At 37.8% G+C, this 22,101-nt stretch overlaps 2 protein-coding genes across 2 annotated transcripts; one reads left to right on the top strand and one right to left on the bottom strand.

Annotated features, from left to right (window-relative positions):
* Positions 1-969: 969 nt before the first annotated feature.
* LOC110970320 (diamine acetyltransferase 1-like) lies at positions 970-8,063 on the top strand. Its single transcript, XM_022220587.2, has 6 exons — positions 970-1,229; positions 5,140-5,191; positions 5,275-5,355; positions 6,705-6,806; positions 6,896-6,936; positions 7,673-8,063. Exons 1-6 carry the CDS (start codon positions 1,167-1,169, stop codon positions 7,847-7,849), a joined length of 516 nt encoding a protein of 171 aa, XP_022076279.2. The 5' UTR covers positions 970-1,166; the 3' UTR covers positions 7,850-8,063.
* A 4,378-nt stretch (positions 8,064-12,441) lies between these two features.
* apoob (apolipoprotein O, b) lies at positions 12,442-22,063 on the bottom strand. Its single transcript, XM_051940142.1, has 9 exons — positions 21,964-22,063; positions 21,494-21,604; positions 20,991-21,113; positions 19,399-19,431; positions 19,168-19,222; positions 18,289-18,384; positions 17,120-17,211; positions 14,501-14,590; positions 12,442-14,406 (listed from the first exon to the last, which is right to left on the bottom strand). Exons 1-9 carry the CDS (start codon positions 21,979-21,981, stop codon positions 14,362-14,364), a joined length of 663 nt encoding a protein of 220 aa, XP_051796102.1. The 5' UTR covers positions 21,982-22,063; the 3' UTR covers positions 12,442-14,361.
* Between the last annotated feature and the right edge of the window lie 38 nt (positions 22,064-22,101).

Here is a 22,101-nt window from a genome sequence, read left to right on the forward strand (position 1 = left end):
TAGACACAAAATGACTACAAACAGATGTCTAACAAACACAAAAACATGCAGCATGACTACAAAGAGACATAATCCATTGTCATACAGATAAAAAACAAATAAGAAGAGTCACAAAACGTCTGCATGACGAACAGCTGGAGGTTCAACATGTCTGTGCACGTTGTGGTTGTTTTGCATCACTTCCAGTCTGGGTGTGTGGGGTCTTTACCTGTCTTTGCTCAGACAGGGGCCCATTGTTTCATCATATATCAGTTTCAATGTTGTAACCCGACACAGCCCAACCCCACTCAGACAGGCTCTGTGTCACTGCTGGAAAATTCCACTTCTTTTATGGAGGTCCGGTATGTTCCTGCAAGATGAATTCTTGGCAAATCCCAAACAGTTTTTAGGCAAAAATCACCAAAATGATAAGAATTAGTGAGAGTTTTGATATTGGGAGTTATATTTATTCAAACATAATAAACTGTTTGTTTATTAAATGGTAAAAATGAACATTAAAATGCAGAGATTTTCTTCAGGTGGTGTAATGCTGACTCACTGCTTTAAGATCATGCTTGTTTTCATGCAAAGCCAAGAAGTCTTTTTACTCATTAAAACACCACAAACTCCATAAAAACTAACCCTTACAGTTGGATTACTAATGAGAAAATGAGTTTTATTTTCTCTTTTTAAGTGCATTTCTTTACTTCAAATGTTTTCACAACTTTAATCCAGCAAAGATGCAAAAAATTTCATTCAAATTGAGTATTTTCATGAACTTAACTCGAAACTTTCCGAGTTTCTTCCATCGCCATCAAAAACAAAGATCCTGACAGAATAAAAACAACCTGCTCACATGATTACGTATTGTGCTTCCATTGGATAAAACAGTGGCCACACGGCGTCGCTAATTCGCCAGAAACCCGAGACGCTGTGCGAGCCGACCAATCACGTCGAAGCATGAGCCGGGTATAAATACCGGGATGTAAACAAAGGAGCGGGCAGTTAAGCGGCAGCGACCCGGCCGAAGGGCGACTCTAACTGAATGTTCTTGTCTCAACAAACGCGTCCGGACCAGAGGCTGACTGTGGGGATAAAGCCACTCTGAAGCGAATGAAGAAACATCTAATCTTCCACTTCACATACAGAGGTCTTCTCACGAAAGGAAAAAAGAGTAAAAGAAGAAAATGGATTATAAATTACGAAAAGCTGAACCCAAGGACGTGTCTGATATATTACGACTGGTGAAGGTAGGCCTTTAGGAAAGGAAAAGACGAAATATATAGCCTTAAAAGTAATTAAAATCGACGTATTTGATTGCATTCAACGTTACTTTAACGTAACCGTGAGTGTTGAGTTAAACTGAAGATAATAGCTGGCTAAACTAAACGAACAGCTAGTCAAACGAACTAACAGTTAGTTAACTGACTCTTAGCTAATCCGTTAAGCTAACTGTCGGCTAGCCTTAATAGTAGCAGATAAAGTCCGTCGACGCCTGTTTGATGGTGACACAGAAACAGGTGTGAAATGTCCGGAGGATGTCCTAGCTCGGTCCTTTGTTTACGGCTCGTTCCTCGGCGCTGACTGGCACACTTTCCCTAATATGGTCCGTCTGTCGGCGGGCTGACGTCTGTCCGCATCCAGGACGACCCGATGAGCTCTTACCATGATTGTGTAACCGCCATCTGACAGAAATAACACCACCAACCACAGGTTTCCACAGTTTACCTGAGTAAAACAATCATCAGAAGTTCCTATATCTACAGTTATGTCCTGAAATTTACCATTTGTCACTAGTAATCAAATAATCATAATACTTTGTAGATAAAATGACGACGCTGAAGTTAGCTTCCGATTCGGCAGCTTCCGATTCGGCACTTAAGGGAAAAGTTAAGGGGAAATGAAATGAACGTGCCGTGCGACAGTTTATCCACTGATTATCTGTTTTTTTCGACACTTCTTGATGTGTAAACATTTTAGACATTTGGGTAAGACATTAACTATGCCTGACAAGAGGTATTGTGTTGGTAAAATTAGTATTTTATTTGTGAAAACGTTTAAGGGGATATTTCACCGTTTTTGCTTTATAACCAGTCCTTATTAGACCAGGTCCAGATTGAAAACCACTGTACCTACACTCTTCAAATCTGGACTGAATTATTCTACAGAGCCTGTAGATTCATAAAAACACAGTTTCTGATTTGTGAAAACTTTATTCTATTTGTGAAAATGCAATAAAGGCACATTTTACAGTTTTTTTCTCATCCAGACCACATTAGACCAGGTCCAGGTCGAGAACCGCTACACCTAGACTCTTCAAATCTGGACTGAATTATTCTACAGAGCCTGTAGATTCATAAAAACACAGTTTCTGATTTGTGAAAACTTTATTCTATTTGTGAAAATGCAATAAAGGCACATTTTACAGTTTTTTTCTCATCCAGACCACATTAGACCAGGTCCAGGTCGAGAACCGCTACACCTAGACTCTTCAAATCTGGACTGAATTATTCTACAGAGCCTGTAGATTCATAAAAACATAGTGTCTGATTTGTGAAAATTTTATTCTATTTGTGAAAATACAATAAAGGCACTTTTCAATGCTATTTGTCATCTGGGATGGGGTTGCGCAACTTATTTATACAATTAGTCAGAACAATGGCCTCTACAGATAATGTAACAATGATATAAGAATGCATTTTTTATGTTTTCTCATTCTTCTTCCTTTGATATGTGATTACAGGTACCTTGGTTTTGGATGCAAATTTTGTCCTTCTAACTTTTGGGAGTGTTAACTCTTTTTATGTCAAGTTTTGTCTTTGTAATGATCTGACCAATCATTCACAAAATACTCACAATATATGTCAACAATGGTATCATGAACCTGTGACACCCTATTTCTATCATTAATAAACACTGACAATCTTCAACATACATGGACATGGTACATGGACTTTCAAAAAAATGTCAACAGAATTATTAACAACAAAACCAACAACAACAACAATAATAATGATAATAATAAGAATAAGTATAAGGTTAAGTATAGGCTCTTGAACTAGACCTGGTCTAATGTGGTCTATATGCTGAAAAAAACAGTAAAAATGTGCATTTATCGCATTTTCACAAATAGAATAAAGTTTTCACAAATCAGACACTATGTTTTTATGAATCTACAGGCTCTGTAGAATAATTCAGTCCAGATTTGAAGAGTCTAGGTGTAGCGGTTCTCGACCTGGACCTGGTCTAATGTGGTCTATATGCTGACAAAACAGTAAAATGTGCCTTTATTGCATTTTCACAAATAGAATAAAGTTTTCACAAATCAGAAACTGTGTTTTTATGAATCTACAGGCTCTGTAGAATAATTCAGTCCAGATTTGAAGAGTGTAGGTACAGTGGTTTTCAATCTGGACCTGGTCTAATAAGGACTGGTTATAAAGCAAAAACGGTGAAATATCCCCTTAAACGTTTTCACAAATAAAATACTAATTTTACCAATACAATAGCTCTTGTCAGGCATAGTTAATGTCTTACCCAAATGTCTAAAATGTTTACACATCAAGAAGTGTCGAAAAAAACAGATAATCAGTGGATAAACTGTCGCACGGCACGTTCATTTCATTTCCCCTTAACTTTTCCCTTAAGTGCCGAATCGGAAGCTAACTTCAGCGTCGTGATAAAATGCGGATAAAAGGCAAGTAATCTCCTGGAATTTCCTTATAATATGATAGCTATGTTAGTGTTTTGTTATATTCACCAATATCAAACATATATAAAAGAGAACTAAACAGCTGCCCTCTGGAAAATACAATAACAAGTTCCCCAATCCATAATATTTGTGCTTATTTGTTCTTTGTCGCCATTAATCTAAGTGTAAATACACACAAAAGCTGGTCATCTTTTGAAATTATGTTTTTTTGTGAGCTAGCAATCCAAAAATCTTTAGTATTATCCACTGTAAATGCACAGAAAAGCAACTTATCAACTGAATTTGTGTTTTTTTCCCCTAATAAATGGCATCTATTCCAAGTTATCACACAATAATCACAGATTTGTTGTTATCTTATATGTTGGCCTGTATCTAACAGGCAACATCCCATATTTAACATGTAGAGGCATGCATAGAGCAGACACATGCAGCTCCACCTAAAAATAGAATCAAAGTTCCCCAATCCATAATGGTGTTTGTGGCACGAATCCAAAAATCCAATTATTCTCCAGTAAAGATGCAGATAAAAACAGATAATCTACTGAAGTAATCACAGATGTTTCACTGTGAAGTATATACTGGCCAATATTTAACAAGAAATAGACTATGTTTAGCATATAAAAAAGAGAAATAAACACCTCTTCCTGAATAATACAAGAACACATTCACCAGTCTCCAATGGTGTCTTAAAATATATTTATTTTTGTGGCTGTTCATAAAAAATAGAAGTATTTTCCAGTGTAAATGCAGAGAAAAGCATGATATCTACTGAAATTATGGTATTTCTTCCTTAATAAATGACATATTTATCACTTAATAATCACAGATATGAGTGTTATGGTAAATGTTGGTCATCAGTTAACAAGAAACAGACCTTATGTAGAACTTATAAGCATTCATAAATGAGAAATAAACAACTCCGCTGAAAGAATGAAGTATAAAAAAGTTCCCCAATCCATAAAGGTGCCTTCATGTACATTTTTTTGTGGCCAGTATTTTAAAACTCTGAAGTTTTTTCTTGTGAAAATGCAGAGAAAAGTGGGTAAACCTCAGAAAACTTGGTATTTCACTACAATAAGTGTCTTCACATCACATAATAATCACAAATATGTCAACATTAAGGAGCAGAAACAGCCTGTATTTATTGTTTGTGAGGATGTGGAACAAGAACTGCAGCTAAAGATGATGTTCTTGGATTAATCGGGAAATTACTTTCTCCAGTAGCTGCTTGATATTTACCAGAGGCCTGAGGCGTTGTGGTCATTCCTCTGATTGTTTTCGCTTTCTATAGAAGAAAGAAATCATTTGAGAATTTGTTGCATGAAAACCTGAAGACACTGAATCATTCAGACGGGGTCACAGAAGGTTTAAAATCCCCCACTGAGTAACAGAACATTTCCACATTTATTGTTCATATTAACTCACTGCAGCCTAACCTCTGTTTTCAGGAACTTGCTAAATACGAGGAGATGGAGCACCAGGTGACACTGACTGAGAAAGGTGAGTTCTAGTCGCCTCCGTCAGCACGTAAACATCGGCTCCTTCTCCGTTTTTGTTCACTAATGAGTGTCGTGTCCTCGTAGAGCTCCTGGAGGACGGATTCGGTGACACCCCGTTCTATCACTGCGTCATCGCTGAAACCCAAGGAGAGAGCAGCAGAGACGGTGAGAAAGTCAGGACACCAAACACGACGAGTTCACAGCTGGTTTCCTGCTGCTGCCTTCAGGCCCCGTCTACTTCCTGTGTTTGTGCAGCGATTATACCGTATCATGAAGGGAACCTGCTGCAGCTGTAACGTACAGACCGGCTTAGAAAAATAAATCAACCCTCAGGTGGTTGTCTTGTGATGTCTTTGTCATGAAAAGTCAGATAAAAAAAGACAAAATGTAGTGAAAATGAGAGAAAAGTTAGACAAGACTTACAAAGCAACAAAAAACATGGATGAACGACAAAAAAAAAACAAAATGACAAACATGAGACGAAAGTTAGACAAAAAATGCAGAAAAATATAAAACAAGACAAAATATTACAAACATGAGACAAAAATGATAAAACAAAACAAAATGAAACAAAAAATTAGACAAAATTAGACAAGACTTACAAAGCAACAAAAAACATGGATAAACGGCAAAAAAAAACACAAAACGACAAACAAGAGATGAAAGTTAGATAAAAAAAAGCAGAAAAACAAATTACAAAAATGAGACAAATGATAAAACAAAACAAAAATGAGAAAAAAGTTACAAAGTCACAAAAAAATGGACAAATGACAAAAACGAGACAAAAAGACAAATTGGTGAATTTCGCTGGATTTTGGTTGATTTTTTTTTTTTGTAAATGTTCTTAAAGAAAAACAGAAGTTTTACTGATATATTTGGAATCACTTCAGATATTTTTAGGATTTTTTTTTTTGGAAGATTTTTACTCATTTTGTGAAAATATTTAAAAGCATTTTCTTGCCAAATTTGAGGGATTTTCTTTGATGGTTTTGGAAATTTTCAGAAATTTGGGGAATTTTTTTCTGTATTTTTTCTTTTTTTTTTTTCTTTTTTATTTTTTCAGACAAGGAAAGAATATTTTTTTATGCCCATAAATGAGGACAGCAGGAGGGTTAATTATGTGTTTTTGTTTGGACATTCCCACCTGGAGCAGCCGTCTGACAGCTCAGAGTTCAACAACGTTTTGACGGCTGGAGGCAGATTTCCACACGCAGAAGTAGGTTAAAGGTAGAAGATGTGTTCATGGTGGAATACATGAAGGTTAAATCCATCATATTGAATAAGGAACAAGTCCAGTCGTGGAGTTTAGAGCCTGTAGAAACGAGTATGTGGATGGAGGACAGAACTGTTTTTATGAAGTTTCCCCTCAGCCTCCGATACCTTTCATCCTCTCTAACCTTCAGTTTACCTTCATTTTCTTATTTATTTGTAGGTTTTACTTGCTCTCTGTGCTGTTCCAGGCCTGCTTTGTGTTTATTCTCTGGATTTGTGAAAGTGTTTTTGTCTGCCTGCAGATCCGAGGGTGGTGGGCTTCGCCATGTACTACTTCACCTACGACCCCTGGGTGGGCAAGCAGCTGTACCTGGAGGAGTTCTACGTGATGGACGAGTGCAGAGGTAGAGAACACACCCGCTGTCCTGCTTCACGTTTAGCTGTGTGGCTTTTTTTATTCTAATTAAATCTCTGTTCTCTCCTCTGGTGTCAGGGCTCGGCATCGGCTCGGAGATCCTGCGACACCTCAGCGACGTGAGTGGAAAAGTTTATCAAATTAAACCCATAAAATGTACCGTTAGCGGCTGTAATTCAGTCTGTAAATCCCTGACAGTGTTTATTATGAGTGTTTTATCAAATTTAATGATGTTTTTATGACTTTTATTCCTTGTTTTTACTGTAAAACACTGAATAATGTGTTTTCAAAGACATTCTATCAAGTTAACAGCTTTACTTTTATATTATTTCCTGTCTTTGTTTCTGTCACACTGTTATAACTATGGCGTTGTATTATTCTATTTTGTATAAAGTAAGTGTTCATATTTTTGTTATAATTAGGAAAATAAATACTTTTACAGGCAAAAATGAGGTTTGGGAGGAAACGTGTTCTAGTTCAAAAAGGAAAGCAAAAAGTTCTTTAACAAAGAAAAGAAGCTCAAATTTAGAGATAAAAACATTATTTTTCGTGATCATTTTATTAAGGAAGGTTCTTTGATAGCGCTGTGAGTTTCAGTGATTTTAGCAAAAGGTTTTAAAGTTCTTTTTTCCCATTTGGTCAGTTTTATGAACCGTTAACAAAGAATTCAATGATTAAAATGTGAAAATACGCAAAACATTTCAACACTTTTTTTCATTTTAGGCTCCAGTTAAGTAAATTTTGTGTCATTTTTACCTGAAAACCAACCTAATGAGTCAGGGAGCAGTGTTCAGTTGCATTCTGGGAAACGTAGTCTCCTCCCTTACTGACGTTGACTCGGTCTCGTCCCTCCAGCTGGCCATGAAGACGTGCTGCACCGGCATGATGTTCGTGGTGGCCGAGAACAACGAGCCGTCCCTCCAGTTCTACAAGCGTCGCGGCGCCGAGGATCTGTCCCAGGAGGAGGGCTGGAGGCTGTTCAGGTTCGACAAGGACAGCCTGGTGAAGATGGCCACGCCGGCGGAGGAGTGACCGAGGAGGAGGAGGAGGATGAAGGTCAGACGGAGACGAGACGACTCTCCGTTCAGACGACAGGAGTTCAGCTTCTAAACAGAGAATCTAGTTTCACAGTAAAATGTTTGTAGTGAATCTGAAGCACGTGTTTAACCAACGTTTATTAATAACGTTTTACTAACCGCTTAGTTGTAGTTAATGTTGATTAAGTTTAAATAAAAGTGTAACTGATCGCACGTCTCTGTGTCACTTCATCAGCTTTAATAGAACATAATAGAATAGAACAGAACTACTTTATTGATCTATGAAGGGAAATTCTGCTCCTACATTAACAGAGTAAAGCGACCACCACAATACAAATAAATAACAATTAGATTATTCCAACAGTGAATTTGATGCTTTGTATAAAGATAAAACAAATGAGGGGATTCAGGTTTTATAAACATCAGTAATTAGTGCACAAATTTACTCTCATTTGATTGAATTTTCCAACAGTAAAACACTTTACAAAAGCAAATCAAACTAATTCTGAAGCTCAACAGTTTATTCTTGAGTCTGGATACTGCATGATGAAGAAAATGGAGCCAAAATGTCGATTTATTAGCCATTGTGGAGTTTTTGTGTGACAAACCACAACAAAAACAGCCTTTAAATTAGGGCTGGCCCGGACAGTGGTTTCTGGCCTCCGAATATTCGGGCCCTATTAAAGACAAATATCCGAATATTCGTTCCGCCCCGTTTTGTCTTCAGCAGAGGTCTTCAGCATCTTGTCTTGTGTTTATGCAACGAAGTGAAGCGCGACGTCAGAGTCGGCAGCCACCCGGCTATTCGGGTGGTGTTTACTAACACGAATGGAGGAGCCGAGATGAGCCGAAGAACACGGCGGGATGAGCCGAAGTGGGCCGAAGGCGGAGGGAAGACAGTAATGCGGCATATTCTTTCCGCCCGGTAACGTCCGACGGGGGCGGGGCGAATATTCGGATACCAAATTAATATCCCGATACCGCCGTAGCGAACGAATATCCGGATATTCGGGATATTTGGGTCCAGCCCTACTTTAAATGCACTTTAGTGTGAGATTTTTCTGTAAGCTGCTGCTTCCAGTGTCAAAAATTAACTTAAAACTTGTTTTAGACTTTTTCCTCTGAAGGTGATAAAGCATCAGTTTGCTGCTAAAAATTCCAACAACAAATCAAACTCCTGTCAAAACTGCACATTCTCACTGCTTAAATCATTTACATGAGACTGGGTATATTTTGGAGAATATTTGATATGGTTTAAGGTTCTTACTGCTTCTCAAAGTGAAAACTTGCAGGTTTAACACCAAACTCTGGGATCTACCACTGGTTTGATTCATCCAGACAAGGATTCTGGTGTTTGGAGGAACTAAATATAGACTATAGTTGGTATTTTACAGTGCCTTCATTAGAAATCTCTCCGTCTGGCGGTGATTGGTTGATCATGCGTCCATTAAAACGCTTCTATACATTCATGGGTTTGTGTTTAAAATGATCAAAGCTCCATTTTTGATGTCTGCCAAAAGTGTTTCCTCACCTGGTAAATGTTCAACCGGACTTATAGTTCAATAATTCAACAAAAACAAACCCAGGTCCAGCTCTGAGTGACGACAAATATCTGTTATCATCAGAGAAGACAGTGAAGTGCTGTTTTGAATGATCGTTGCTCAACGTTTTTACGGCCCTGAGCTTTCTTCTGGACACTGTGGCGTTGTGATAAGAGCCAGAAAACAATCCTCTGTCCTACCTTACAGAAAGTCAAGCTGAGGTCAGGTCGGGTTTATTGTCAGGCTGCATTATGAGTCCAAAGGGGCTCCAGAGAACAACAACCGGTGGAGGAACTGTGGAGACTTTGAGCTGAACTGAGGGTGGAAAATAACCTTAGAGCAGAAAGGTAAGAAAAGAAACTGCACGAGTTAAAAAGTTTGGTTTCGACTAGGGCTGGGCTCTGGATATTCAGCCCTGATTAATGAAGATAGTCCGAATATTCAGGTTCGCTCCGTAACGCTCACTCGTTTGGATCTGTAGAAGAACCAATAGGAATTATGTCCTCTCTCTGATTGGCCAAATTTTCCTATAACAGTCTAATAAGAGCCAAGAGAAGCTTCAGAAGTCTAGTTTCCATTCAGAATGTGTGAATTAAAACACTAGTAGAAGGTTATTTTGGACCTTTTTTGTTCAAAAAATGCTGCCTGTCCCAGCTTTAATCCACTCAGCTGTTCTGTTTCTCCATGCTAATGATTGTAGCCTCACTGAGCTACAAGCACAGCTGCAGTGTTTTCCTTTAAATACTGGAAAATCCCTGTAAACTTACTCTAAAATCCACTGCTAAAGCAACAAGCAGCTTCAGTTTTCCACAGGATGCGATCATTAAAAATAAACCGGCTCTGGCTCACTTTGTTTTTGGTTTCATCCTCTTTTCCTGCCTCAGATTTTATCTTCTGTCACTTCATCCAGCGTTTGCCCAACTGTTTCCTGATGAGGAAAGACAACAGAAATGTTCAAAGTGTGGGCAGAACGACACTTTATGTGCTGCTATGAGTCAAATAAAGATCACAGATACAGTTTCTGTTGCACTTGCTGTCATCTGACTCACCAGATGAAGCTACGTATGAGACTAATATGTTTTAAACTTCTGCATTTTCAAAAACAACCTCCAGACAGCAGCCTACATGCTGAAAACGGAAAGTCATGACTAAGATTTATGTGCTGCTTGATTCTTTCAGTTGAATTAGTCACTTTGATGACAGTTTTTCGCCTCCCTTTTAGCAAATTTTCCACTGAAACGATTCCTCCTGTCACTACTTTGCAGGGGCACCGCTGCTACATCCCGGGCTAAGCGCCACTACAGAGGATGGTGATTGGTTTAAAGAAGTAAAGACAAGCCAGAGCATCTTTTTTTCAGTGACGAGCCTTGGAATACTGGCTGCTAGCCTAGTAATGCTAGTTGCTAGCCTAAGAATGCAATTTGTTAGCAATGCCAACGATTAGCATTGGAATGGAAGTTGTTATCCAAGGAATGCAAGTGGTTAGCCTGGGAATGCTAGTGACTAGCTTAATAATGCCAAATGCTAATTGTTACTCTAGTGATGGAACTAACTAGTCCTGGAGATGCTAATAACTTCCTGGGAATGACTGGTTAGTGACTCTTACCTGCCTCATGTCAGCTCGCTGTACATTTTGTGTTTTGTTTTTAAATGTCAATCTACATCTTTTACCTTTTATTCACTGTTTTTCCTCATTTCTGCAACACATGCTGCCATTACAGGAGAAGTTGTTCCTGTTCTTTAACCAAAGCTTACTGATAAAAATGTTTGAATATTAGAAACTCCTCGTACTGCATTAATGAAGGTACGACTGCATTACACTCGGCTGTGAATGCTTCTCCAACATAAAGTATCGGCTATGACAGCTCATTTGTGGTCGAACGGTTTGTGCTTTTCACAAAATCATGTGAGGAAACCTTGACAGTTTCTGTATTGCGGCAGAAATGTTCACAGGCAGCATAATAGGGAGTGACGTCAAGATTTGGGGAACTTAAACCACTTTTGACCACCTGAAGAGGAACGAAGGCTCATAGCAACATCTTATTCAGCAGTTTGTCTCGTTTATGTGGCGTTTACTGACAGGCTGCATTCTGACTGATGTGGCTTCCTAAAACTTGCAGATAAATCCACATTCAGTCACCATAAAGAGATTTTCTAACGTTACCGGGTAAATCCACGTCTAGAACTTCTCCTGCGGAAACACCGAGACACATTCAGCAGTGAACTTTGTGTGCAGTTATCTGAGGAAGTGCTGCGTTTACATGCCACCAGTCTATATATCTGACTGTTTTTGATGTGTATACTATTGAAATACGCACATTTAAAGACACCAGCTGTGTGGAGAACAAACTCAACTCACTAATCGTCTGCACAGGTAACTCAAATAAAAGAAAATGTAGAAAAACAGACATTTTACCCTTTTATGATCTCGTTATTTGTTCATTTTTTGATAGATTTTATCCAGTTCTAATGTCAAAACCTAGTCTGTAAATGGTCATAAAACTGAAAATAAATGCTGTTCTTAATGAAAACAAACCACTTTTCTTGCTATAAATTAATATATTCCACATGACAAACTATGTAGTCTTCCTGATGATTTCACATATTTTATGCTACACCTCTAAACAGGATGCTAAAAAGGGGGAAAAAACCTATTTTTGAACATAAATGTATATTTTTAACACCACCTTTTTGTCGTAGGCCAATCAAATAGCAAAAAACAAACATTTTTTTCTGTTTTAAAGCCAAAAACCTGCAGCCTCAACCCCGTAAATATCAGATATTCAGAAGAAAAGCTCAAAAACAAGCAGGCGGATAATAAAAAAAAATAAAATAAAAAAAAAAAATCACTAAATATAACGATTATTGTTAGTTTTTTTAAATTCTTGAACACTACTTCTTAAATACATTTATGGAAAATAAAGAACAGTCCAAAATAACAGCACTACTCATTATTGGTCGTCTAAAATAAAACCAAAAGAGTTAAATATTCTTCTGTACATTTTATACGTACTACTAGCTGCTCATAAGACAAAAAATGTGCGTGTTTAGTGATAAATAGCAGCTTTAATTGCACACAGTATATACAGAGCATGAACAGACATGGACAATCAACAGTGCACTAATAATTAGGATGGATGATGAGCACATCATTTGGCCCTTGGTTAGATTACAGCAGAAACACAAGCATCACTTTAAATTAATTCACTCAGGTTCACACTTCCTGGTGTCTCCAGAGTGTCTGAATGTTAGAAACTGAAACTAATCAGCACAAAAACGCTCCTTTTAATCACAGAAAGTAGTCTACTGGTGTGTAGTTTTGACTTTTTCTGATACACTGAAGGATGTAATGTGCAGAAAGGCTGAATAAATGATACAAAACCCACTGAGTTATCTGCTAAATGCTGGCTGGAACTGGCTTGTCACAGCTACTATTTGTATATAATAACAAAACTGATGTCATTATGGTAAAAAGGCTTCAAGGAACAGTTCAGTGTTTGTCATTTCTAGATGAGAGTCTCCAGTTCACTGAGCTGAACACATTAATTTACAGAGAAGTCATTCACCTGCTGGCCTCAGCAACCCACCGGACATATAACTGACTTTACTGCTCACTAGCATCCTCAGGCTAGTCATTAGCATCCATTGGCTAGTCATTAGCATCCATTGGCTAGTCATTAGCATCCATTGGCTAGTCATTAGCATCCAGAAGTCTAGTCATTAGCATGCCCTGGCTGTCAACTAGCATTTCTAGGCTAGCGACTAGCATACTTTGACTAGTCGCTAGTCCCTTTAATGAGAAAATGACTATACGTATGTGCAACTCACCTACAGTTAATAAACATTTTGTTTCAGTGTTTATGAATGTACAGTAGGGATGCAAATAACTAGGCTGGGGGTGTCAATCGCTAGCCCAAAAATGCGAGTTGTTAGCCTGGGAATGCTATTCGTTAGCCTAGGAATGGTTGTGAGCAGCCTCCAGATGCTAAGGACAAGCCAAAGAATGCTGGTTGTAAGCTCTGAATTCCAGTTGGTAGCCAAGGAATGCCAACTGTTAGCTTAAGAAGGCTAGCTGTTAGCCTTCCTAGGAATTGTAGTTTCTAGGCCAGGAATGCTAGTTTGTAGCCCAAGAGCTTTGGTTGCTAACCTAGGAATGCCAACTGCTAGCACAGGACTGGTAGTTGCTAGTCTGGAAATGATAGTAACCAGCCGAGGAATGCCAACTTTGAGCCTGGGAATGGTAGTGGTTAGCCTAAGGATTCCAGTGACTAACCTTAGAATGCTAGTTGTCAGCCTGAGGAGGTCATATGCTAGCCTAGGAATCGTAGTTGCAAGGCTAGGAATGCTAGTTGACTGCCCAGGAATGGTACTTGTAATCCTATGATTGCAAGCAGCTAGCCTGGGAATGCTAGTGGTTAGCCTTGGAATGCCAACTATTAGCACTGGAATGGCAGTTGTGATCCTGGGAACGCAGGTGGTTAGCCCGGGAATGCTAGTGATAGCTTAAGAAGGCTAAATACTAGCGTAGGAATGCTAGTCGTCACTGTAGGAATGGTACTAACTATTCCTGGAGGTGCTAATGACTAGCCTGGGAATGACTTGATCTTTATGAATGCAAATGAATAGCTTAAGAGATGCTAGTTGTTAGCCGAGCGATGCTAATGTCTGCTGACATCAGAGATATATCCAGTGTGTTGCTGAGTTTGGCAGGTGATTTGCTTCTTACAGAGGAGGAGGAGCGTTGAGGACTGTTTAAAGAAGCAGATTTAAGGAAGTTATCTGAATAACTGGAACAAAACCTGAAAAGTTATTCAAGAAAAGGTTTCCTGTAGGAAGCTGTGGTGTTCAAGAATGTCTTGACTTATAAGTTTCTGCTGTAGATTAAAGCAAAACAAGCCTGTGTGTTGGAGTTTGTAGAGTGTTTTCATGTACAGGTGTGAGGGTGTTACTGGGTTGTGTTTCTTCTTCAGCTGCTCGTGTCGTCGCTCTCTGGTTGCTCTTTCTTCTCGGGCTTCACAAAAAAAGAAAACAAAACTTCAGAAGAGTCAAACGCTAAACTTAGAATTACACAAACACATGTAAAGTCATGTCAGAACCAGACTTGCCTTCTTCTTGGCAAACGGTGGATCTTTCCAGAGATTCTCGGCGGCGGTTCGTCCCTGCTGAGCCCAGCTGGACGCAGAGTCTCGACTCGCCTGGTGCAGGAACAGGAAGTACAATCAGCCAAACAGATTTCATTTATTAACTACTTTAAAGACGATCAGGTTTGTTACATTCACAAAAGAAAAATTCCTAATCTTATAATTATGAGAAAAGGTCAAAGCATTAATCATATAACAACAACAATAACAGTAACAACAACAATAATATAATAATAATAGTAATAACAACAACAATAACAGTAATAATAACAGTAATAACAACAACAATAATATAATAATAACAGTAATAACAACAACAGTAATAATAACAACAATAATATAATAATAATAGTAATAACAACAACAATAATATAATAATAACAGTAATAACAACAACAATAATATAATAATAATAGTAACAACAACAACAATAACAGTAATAACAACAACAATAAAATAATAATAGTAATAACAACAACAATAACAGTAATAACAACAACAATAATATAATAATAGTAATAACAACAACAATAACAGTAATAACAACAACAATAATATAATAATAGTAATAACAACAACAGTAACAGTAATAACAACAACAATAATATAATAATAGTAATAACAACAACAATAACAGTAATAACAACAACAATAAAATAATAATAGTAATAACAACAACAATAACAGTAATAACAACAACAATAATATAATAATAGTAATAACAACAACAATAACAGTAATAACAACAACAATAATATAATAATAATAGTAATAACAACAACAGTAACAGTAATAACAACAACAGTAATAATAACAGCAACAACAACACTAATAGTAGTAAATTAAAATAATAAAGGGTAAAAGAGAATAACATGCTCAATTAAATATAGCTGAAAAAACAATAAGATTATACAAATAATAATAAAAAATTAAACTCTCGGTCCTCATACAGATTACATGATAAACAGTGTTTTTAAATCTGACCTCCACATATTGATTATTTTAAACACGTAAAGTCTTATCTTATGGTTTCAAAATAGATTTTTAACCCAGTAAACATTCAGGTTGCTTGTTTCTGTGCGTCTGTGTGAAGGAAGCACGTTAAATAACACGACCCAGACACCGGGGGAAATCAGAAAACACAATTCACAGCCTGGACTTCCTGCCTGGACGCTGAGCCCTTCCTAAAGGGAAACCAGCCCCAGATCAAACCCATAAACACTGATGTCATGATGCCTGGAAAGACTGACTCTGACTGATGCGCTTCATCAGGTCACGGTGTGATTTTCCACAGCGGTTTCCAGCTAACAGACTCAACCACAATGAGCTTTCTGTGCCCAAAAAAGACCATTCTGGACCTAAAATATAAATAACAGCTCAGTGGTGGTGCCGGCAGCTGCTTCCTGTCAGTTTGTCAGAAGATAAATAAAGAGATTCAGAGCTTTCATCTTTTATCTCCATCAAGTGAACATTTCCGTTGACATCAGACACGTTAAAAACGGGAAAATCCTGATAATAGAGGATGCTGTCTGACAGTTTTTACTCTGAATAATAGAGGATGATGATTTTAAACACCTGTAGTTACTGTCCCAAAGTGACTCCAAAGCACTAACACATTACAGACAGACTGGACTTCAAGCTCTTTGCATATTTACAGCTCTGCAAACAGGGTTAAACAGTCCAACACCAAGTCAGCAAATAATACCAAACACGATCCAAAACCAACCTAAAACTAAGTCTAAAACCAGTCCACAGCCAAGCTTATAATTAGTCCCAAATCAGTTCAAAATCACTCCAATACCAAGTCTGAAAGCCAACCAAAACCAGTACAAAACCAGTACAAAACCAGTCTAAAACAAGTCTGACAGTCAACCAAAACCAGTACAAAACCAAGTACAAAACCAGTCTAAAACAAGTCTGAAAGCCAACCAAAACCAGTACAAAACCAAGTACAAAACCAGTCTAAAACAAGTCTGAAAGCCAACCAAAACCAGTACAAAACCAAGTACAAAACCAGTCTAAAACAAGTCTGACAGTCAACCAAAACCAGTACAAAACCAAGTACAAAACCAGTCTAAAACAAGTCTGACAGTCAACCAAAACCAGTACAAAACCAAGTCTGAAAGCCAACCAAAACCAGTCCAAAACCAAGTACAAAACCAGTCTAAAACTAGTCTAACACTAGCGCAAAGTCAGTCTATTATGGGGTAAAGAACTAGCCCAACACCGTGTCTAAAGTTAGACTAAAGCCTGTATAAACTCAGAATGGTCTCAGTTTTGGACGGAGTCCTGGTGTTCTGGTCAGTCTGGGTTAAATAAAGAGACTAACTGAAGAACTGTTGCAGATTCTGAAGACGCTGAAAAACTTTCACCTAAAGTTGTTTCTGTTTGCTACACTTTGGAGATAAAAAAACAACATTTGTGCAAACCTTTCTGAAGAACTTTCAGTGCCTCAATCTTGTGCACAAAGTTAAATATGAGAATAAATTCTGGGAACAGAATGTGTCGACCTTCTTATCATGAGACCCAAAAACCTCCCACACATTCAGGACATGCTGCTGTAGTACTACTGGGTAAACACACCTTTAACAGGGCTGCAGCCTGCTGAGGATAGAACATGGAGGCGCTCAGAGCCATGAGTCCAACTGGAAATACGAGACGCTTCACTCTGGAGCCTGAAACAGAAAAACAGATCCAGAGTGAACTGATGGGACCTTTTGCTCCTCTCCTCGTTACCTCCTCTCACCTTTTAGTGACACGTTTAATACCTAAGCAGATCCTGGGCTGAATCCTGATCAAGAGTGTTTACTCGGATTTTAAAGGAAGACATCGACATTTAAACAAACAGATGCAAAAGGAACAACCTTTAAATTCAGACTTTACCAAGAAGTCTGTTCGTTAGCTGTGAGCTACAATTTGCTGTACTGTATTTACAGCCTATATTTAACATATTATCTATATTTACAGCCTGTATGTACAAAATGACACAAAAGGATGTAAAAACGACACAAAAAGATGTTAAAATGACACAAAAAGACGTTAAAATGACACAAAAAGATGTTAAAATGACACAAAAGACAAATAAACATGCTAAAATGACATAAAAAGAGGCAAAAATGCCACAAGAATATGCTAAAATGACATAAAAAAGATCCTAAAATGACACAAAAAGACCTAGAAAGATGCTAAAGTGACAAAAAGCCACGATAAAATGCTAAAATGACACAAAAATGTGCTAAAATGACATAAAAAGACGCTAAAATGACAAAGGTGCTAAAATGACACAAAAAGATGCTAAAATGACATAAAGGTGCTAAAATGACAAAGGTGCTAAAATGACACAAAAAGATGCTAAAATGACACAAAAAGATGCTAAAATGACAAAGGTGCTAAAATGACACAAAAAGATGCTAAAATGACATAAAGGTGCTAAAATGACAAAGAGATGCTAAAATGGCATAAAAAGACACAAAAAAAGGCTAAACTGACACAAAAATGACACAATTAAGTTAAGAAGAAGGAAACTGAATATTTGTGATGGAAGAACACTTTTATGTTTCCAAAACTTTTCTCTGGAGGCTGACAAAGATCATTCTGGCAGCTGCAGGACAAAGTGTTTTTTCTTTTTCAAGGCTGTTGAACAGAAAAACACAGACTGTTGTCTGAATCTGGAACAACCTGGAGTTACATCTCTGCTGTTATCAGCCCGTCTGCTGCCTCTGACCTGGTTAGCTCAGATGTTACGACGTTACCTTTGGCCAAATAAAGTCCCAGGAAGCCGGAGAAGCTCACAGCCGCCACACTGGGGTAGAGGTCAGGAGGAGGGTCACTGAGGAACTGGAAGGTATCTGAAGGATGGATGAAGAACACAAAGAACTTTAACATCCAAAGAAACAATAATTAGTGATTGATTCAGAATCTATATAAACTGTGATGACATAATAGATGATAAAATGACACAAAATGACACAAAATACGCTGAAATTACACAAAAAGAAATGAAACACAGCAAAAATGACATAAAAATGACACAAAAAGATGTTAAAAAGACACAAAAAACATGCTAAAATGACACAAAAATGACACAAAATATGCTGAAATTACACAAAAAGAAATGAAACACAGCAAAAATGACATAAAAATGACACAAAAAGATGTTAAAAATATGTTAAAATGACAATAAAATGACACAAAATATGCTGAAATTACACAAAAAGAAATGAAACACGGCAAAAATGACACAAAAAGATGTTAAAAAAGACAAAAACATGCTAAAATGACAAAATGATGCTAAAATGAGGCAGAAAGATGCTAAAATGACACCATTAATTCATTGAATTAAAAAACTTATTAAATAAAATGACATTTGGTCAGAGAAAATAAGATGCCATGCAGACCTGTGAAAATGTGATTTCTTTCGGTATTTTCTCACTTTTATTTATATTACTGTCCACGTTAATAATTACTAGATTGAGACACTAATTGTCTCATTAATAGAAAATGAAATACATTAAAATATTAGGAATTGCTGTTTCATTAAACTGAATGTTTAAACTGTAAATTTAATCATGTTTTTATCGTTGAATCCTTTAGTTTCTGCTGTAATCTGACTCTAAAAAGTCTTTTCTCACCAGTTGCTGCTGCTATCGTGGCGCTGACGGTTGGTTCCACGGTTCTGTACACTTGCTGTGGATCAAAGATCATCGGAAAAAGACAAAAACAGACAGAAAGGCAAGTTAAGTTCATTTATTTGTACCTCTCGTGTCTTGGATTTGGCTGTAGTTCCGATGTGACGGCGCCACTTTAAGCCAGATAACTGCCACGTATAAATAAACGTATTTACAAGTTTGACTGTCACTCACCTCGACTTTCTCCACTGCGGCCTGTCCAGTTTGCTGCAAAAACAAGACACAGACTGTTATAGTTTGATTTATTTACAGAGAAGTTTTTCACTAATTATTACTTGACTGCATAAGAGAATAAAAATGCATTTAAAGATCTATAGTTAAGACAATCTGGGCTTTCTCGGTAATTCAGTATGTGACCGTCTGCAGTAATAAAGAGAAATACAAGATTTATTGGAGCAAACTTCCATTTTTTACTGAATATAATGAAACCCAGGTGGTTGTCAACCCCTTGAAGTCCAACCAGCAGTGCTATAGTGGTTTCTGGGGGGCGGGCGAATATTCGGATACCAAAATTAATATCCGGATAGCGCCATAGCGAACGAATATTCGGGATATTCGGGCCCAGCCCTACATTTTTCACTACAATCTAAAGTCCTCTATGGAGACAGAACAACATGAACGTCCTCTGTCACTATGACACAGTTAGAAGGAGACAAAAAGACACAAAAAGATTTTAAAATGACACAAAAATACAAAAAAAAGAGGTCAAAATGACACTAAAATACACAAAAAAGATGGAAAATGACAAAAAGACATAAGATGATGCAAAAATGACAGAAAAAGATTTCAAAGTGACCCAAAAGGATATTAAAACGACACAAAAACACACAAAAATGACAAAAAAGATGCTAAAATGACACAAAAAGATGTTTAAAATGACACAAAAATACACAAAAAGATGCTAAAATGACATAAAAACACAAAAAAAGACAGAAAAAGATGTTGAAATTATGCAAAATTGAACAAAATGACACAGAAAGATGCTAGAATGACACAAAAATGACAAAAATATGTTAAAATGACGCAAAAACTTGCATAAATTACACTAAAATGACACAAAAAGTTGCAAAAATGGCGCTAAATTGACACAATAGTCCAGAAAACTTTTCTTTCCAAAGACAGCATGCTTTTTTGGTATTTGGGGGTTCAGAAGGTTAAAATCCGGCAGCATCAGGATCTCTTTGCATCAAAAACTTGCATACTAAAACGTTTAGCTTTAAAAATTTAACACGACTCAACAGAAACACTGAAAAATCATGGAATAATCCAGATGTGTGGAGCTTTCTAGACTCTCATATGGTGTAAAAACCAACTGATCAGTTTTGTTTTCTTTGTGTGTGACTCAGATCCATTTGTTTTGTTTCACTCTTGGCCTTGTGACTGCATTTTCTGCAGCGATGGCAGAAAGTTTTAACAGCTGACTACAAAAATCTCTAAAAAACATACAAACTATTGGACTTTATCTGCCTACGTAATAAGAGTACTTGTAACCAATAAGACTGGTCTGGTTTTGATATGTATGTGCCTTTACCAGAAATATGACTTGAATCTGACTATTTGTAATGTTTTTTCTAACAGCTCTGTTGTCTGAACAGCTCACAACTTACTGAAACTGCTCAGTTTGCTCAACAGGTTGTGGTTTCTGGGACATTCAGGTGGAAGTTTGTGACGATAACGCTAAATTCTGACAAAAAAAATGGTAGAAATCCTGAAAAAACAGACTTTTTCAGCACAGGAAAGTGGTCTAATGAGGTAAGGAGACCGACCTGACACTGGTTGGTGTACGGTTCGGCCCATTTCCTCAGCGACGCCACGCTCTGCTCCACAGCTCCGGCCTCCGGCTCCACGTACCGAGCCTCCGATTCAGGTGTGGTGTACAGAGACGGCAGCTGAAACACAAAAAACACACAACCAAACAACTGTAAAAACACAGCAGAGAGATGGAGGACACTTCACACTAAGAGGTTTTCTGATATGTGCTGAAGAAAATGTAGTTTGTTTTTGTCATTTTCGTTTTATGTCTCTTTGTATTTCTACAGTGATTAATTGTGATTAATTAAATCCATTCTTGTTAGTTTTGTGTCTTCCAGTGGTGTGTGCTCCTGAGCTGTGAGATGTTTATGTCCTAACTGTGACCCAAACTACACGTGTCTTTGTAAACAGCCTCCCAGAGAACCAAAACAAAACAGAGGAAAACCTTTCCTGAGGTGACACTGAACCACGTCGGCCCTGACCTCGTCCTCCCCGTGTCAGTTACTCATTAACCCACCTCATCGATGCTCAGAGCCGGTTGGCTGCTCCTCTTCTTCCCCTCCGTGGCCGCCAGCACCGAGCCGCTCAGCAGGCCCGCCAGCCCCGGAGCCACGGCGCACAGCGACACCTGGAGGCGGGCCGGCGGAACACACGCCCCGGGGAGAGATGGAGGAAAGCGATTAAGGCCTCTGCAGCGTCACTTACACTATTTCAGCACTATTTTAACACTAATTTAACACAACAATCAGACTTTTAACGTTCTTTTCAACAAATGGCGGCCCGCCGTTAAACTGAGCTGTTAGCTACAGCAGCTAGCAACATGCTAACGTTAGCGGTTGACTCATTTAGCAACATTTAACAAACTCTTCTTTGTTTACTTTTTGCTGTGTACAACCACAAATACGCGTTTCACTGAAAAACAGCCGTTCTCTATGAACAGAATAATATTTAAGGTCACAAAAGGTGAATATGGTTGAAAATAGTTACCAGCTTCACATATGACATACTCCTCCAGTTGAAATGACTTTCGCTTTTCTACGGCAAGTCGGAGGCGCGTCAGCAACACAGGCGCATGCGCATTGCACTCAAGTACGAGCTATATACCAAATGCCATTTATAAGAATA

This window comes from Acanthochromis polyacanthus, chromosome 20 (assembly GCF_021347895.1).
Source record: "Acanthochromis polyacanthus isolate Apoly-LR-REF ecotype Palm Island chromosome 20, KAUST_Apoly_ChrSc, whole genome shotgun sequence".
NCBI lineage: Eukaryota > Metazoa > Chordata > Actinopteri > Pomacentridae > Acanthochromis > Acanthochromis polyacanthus.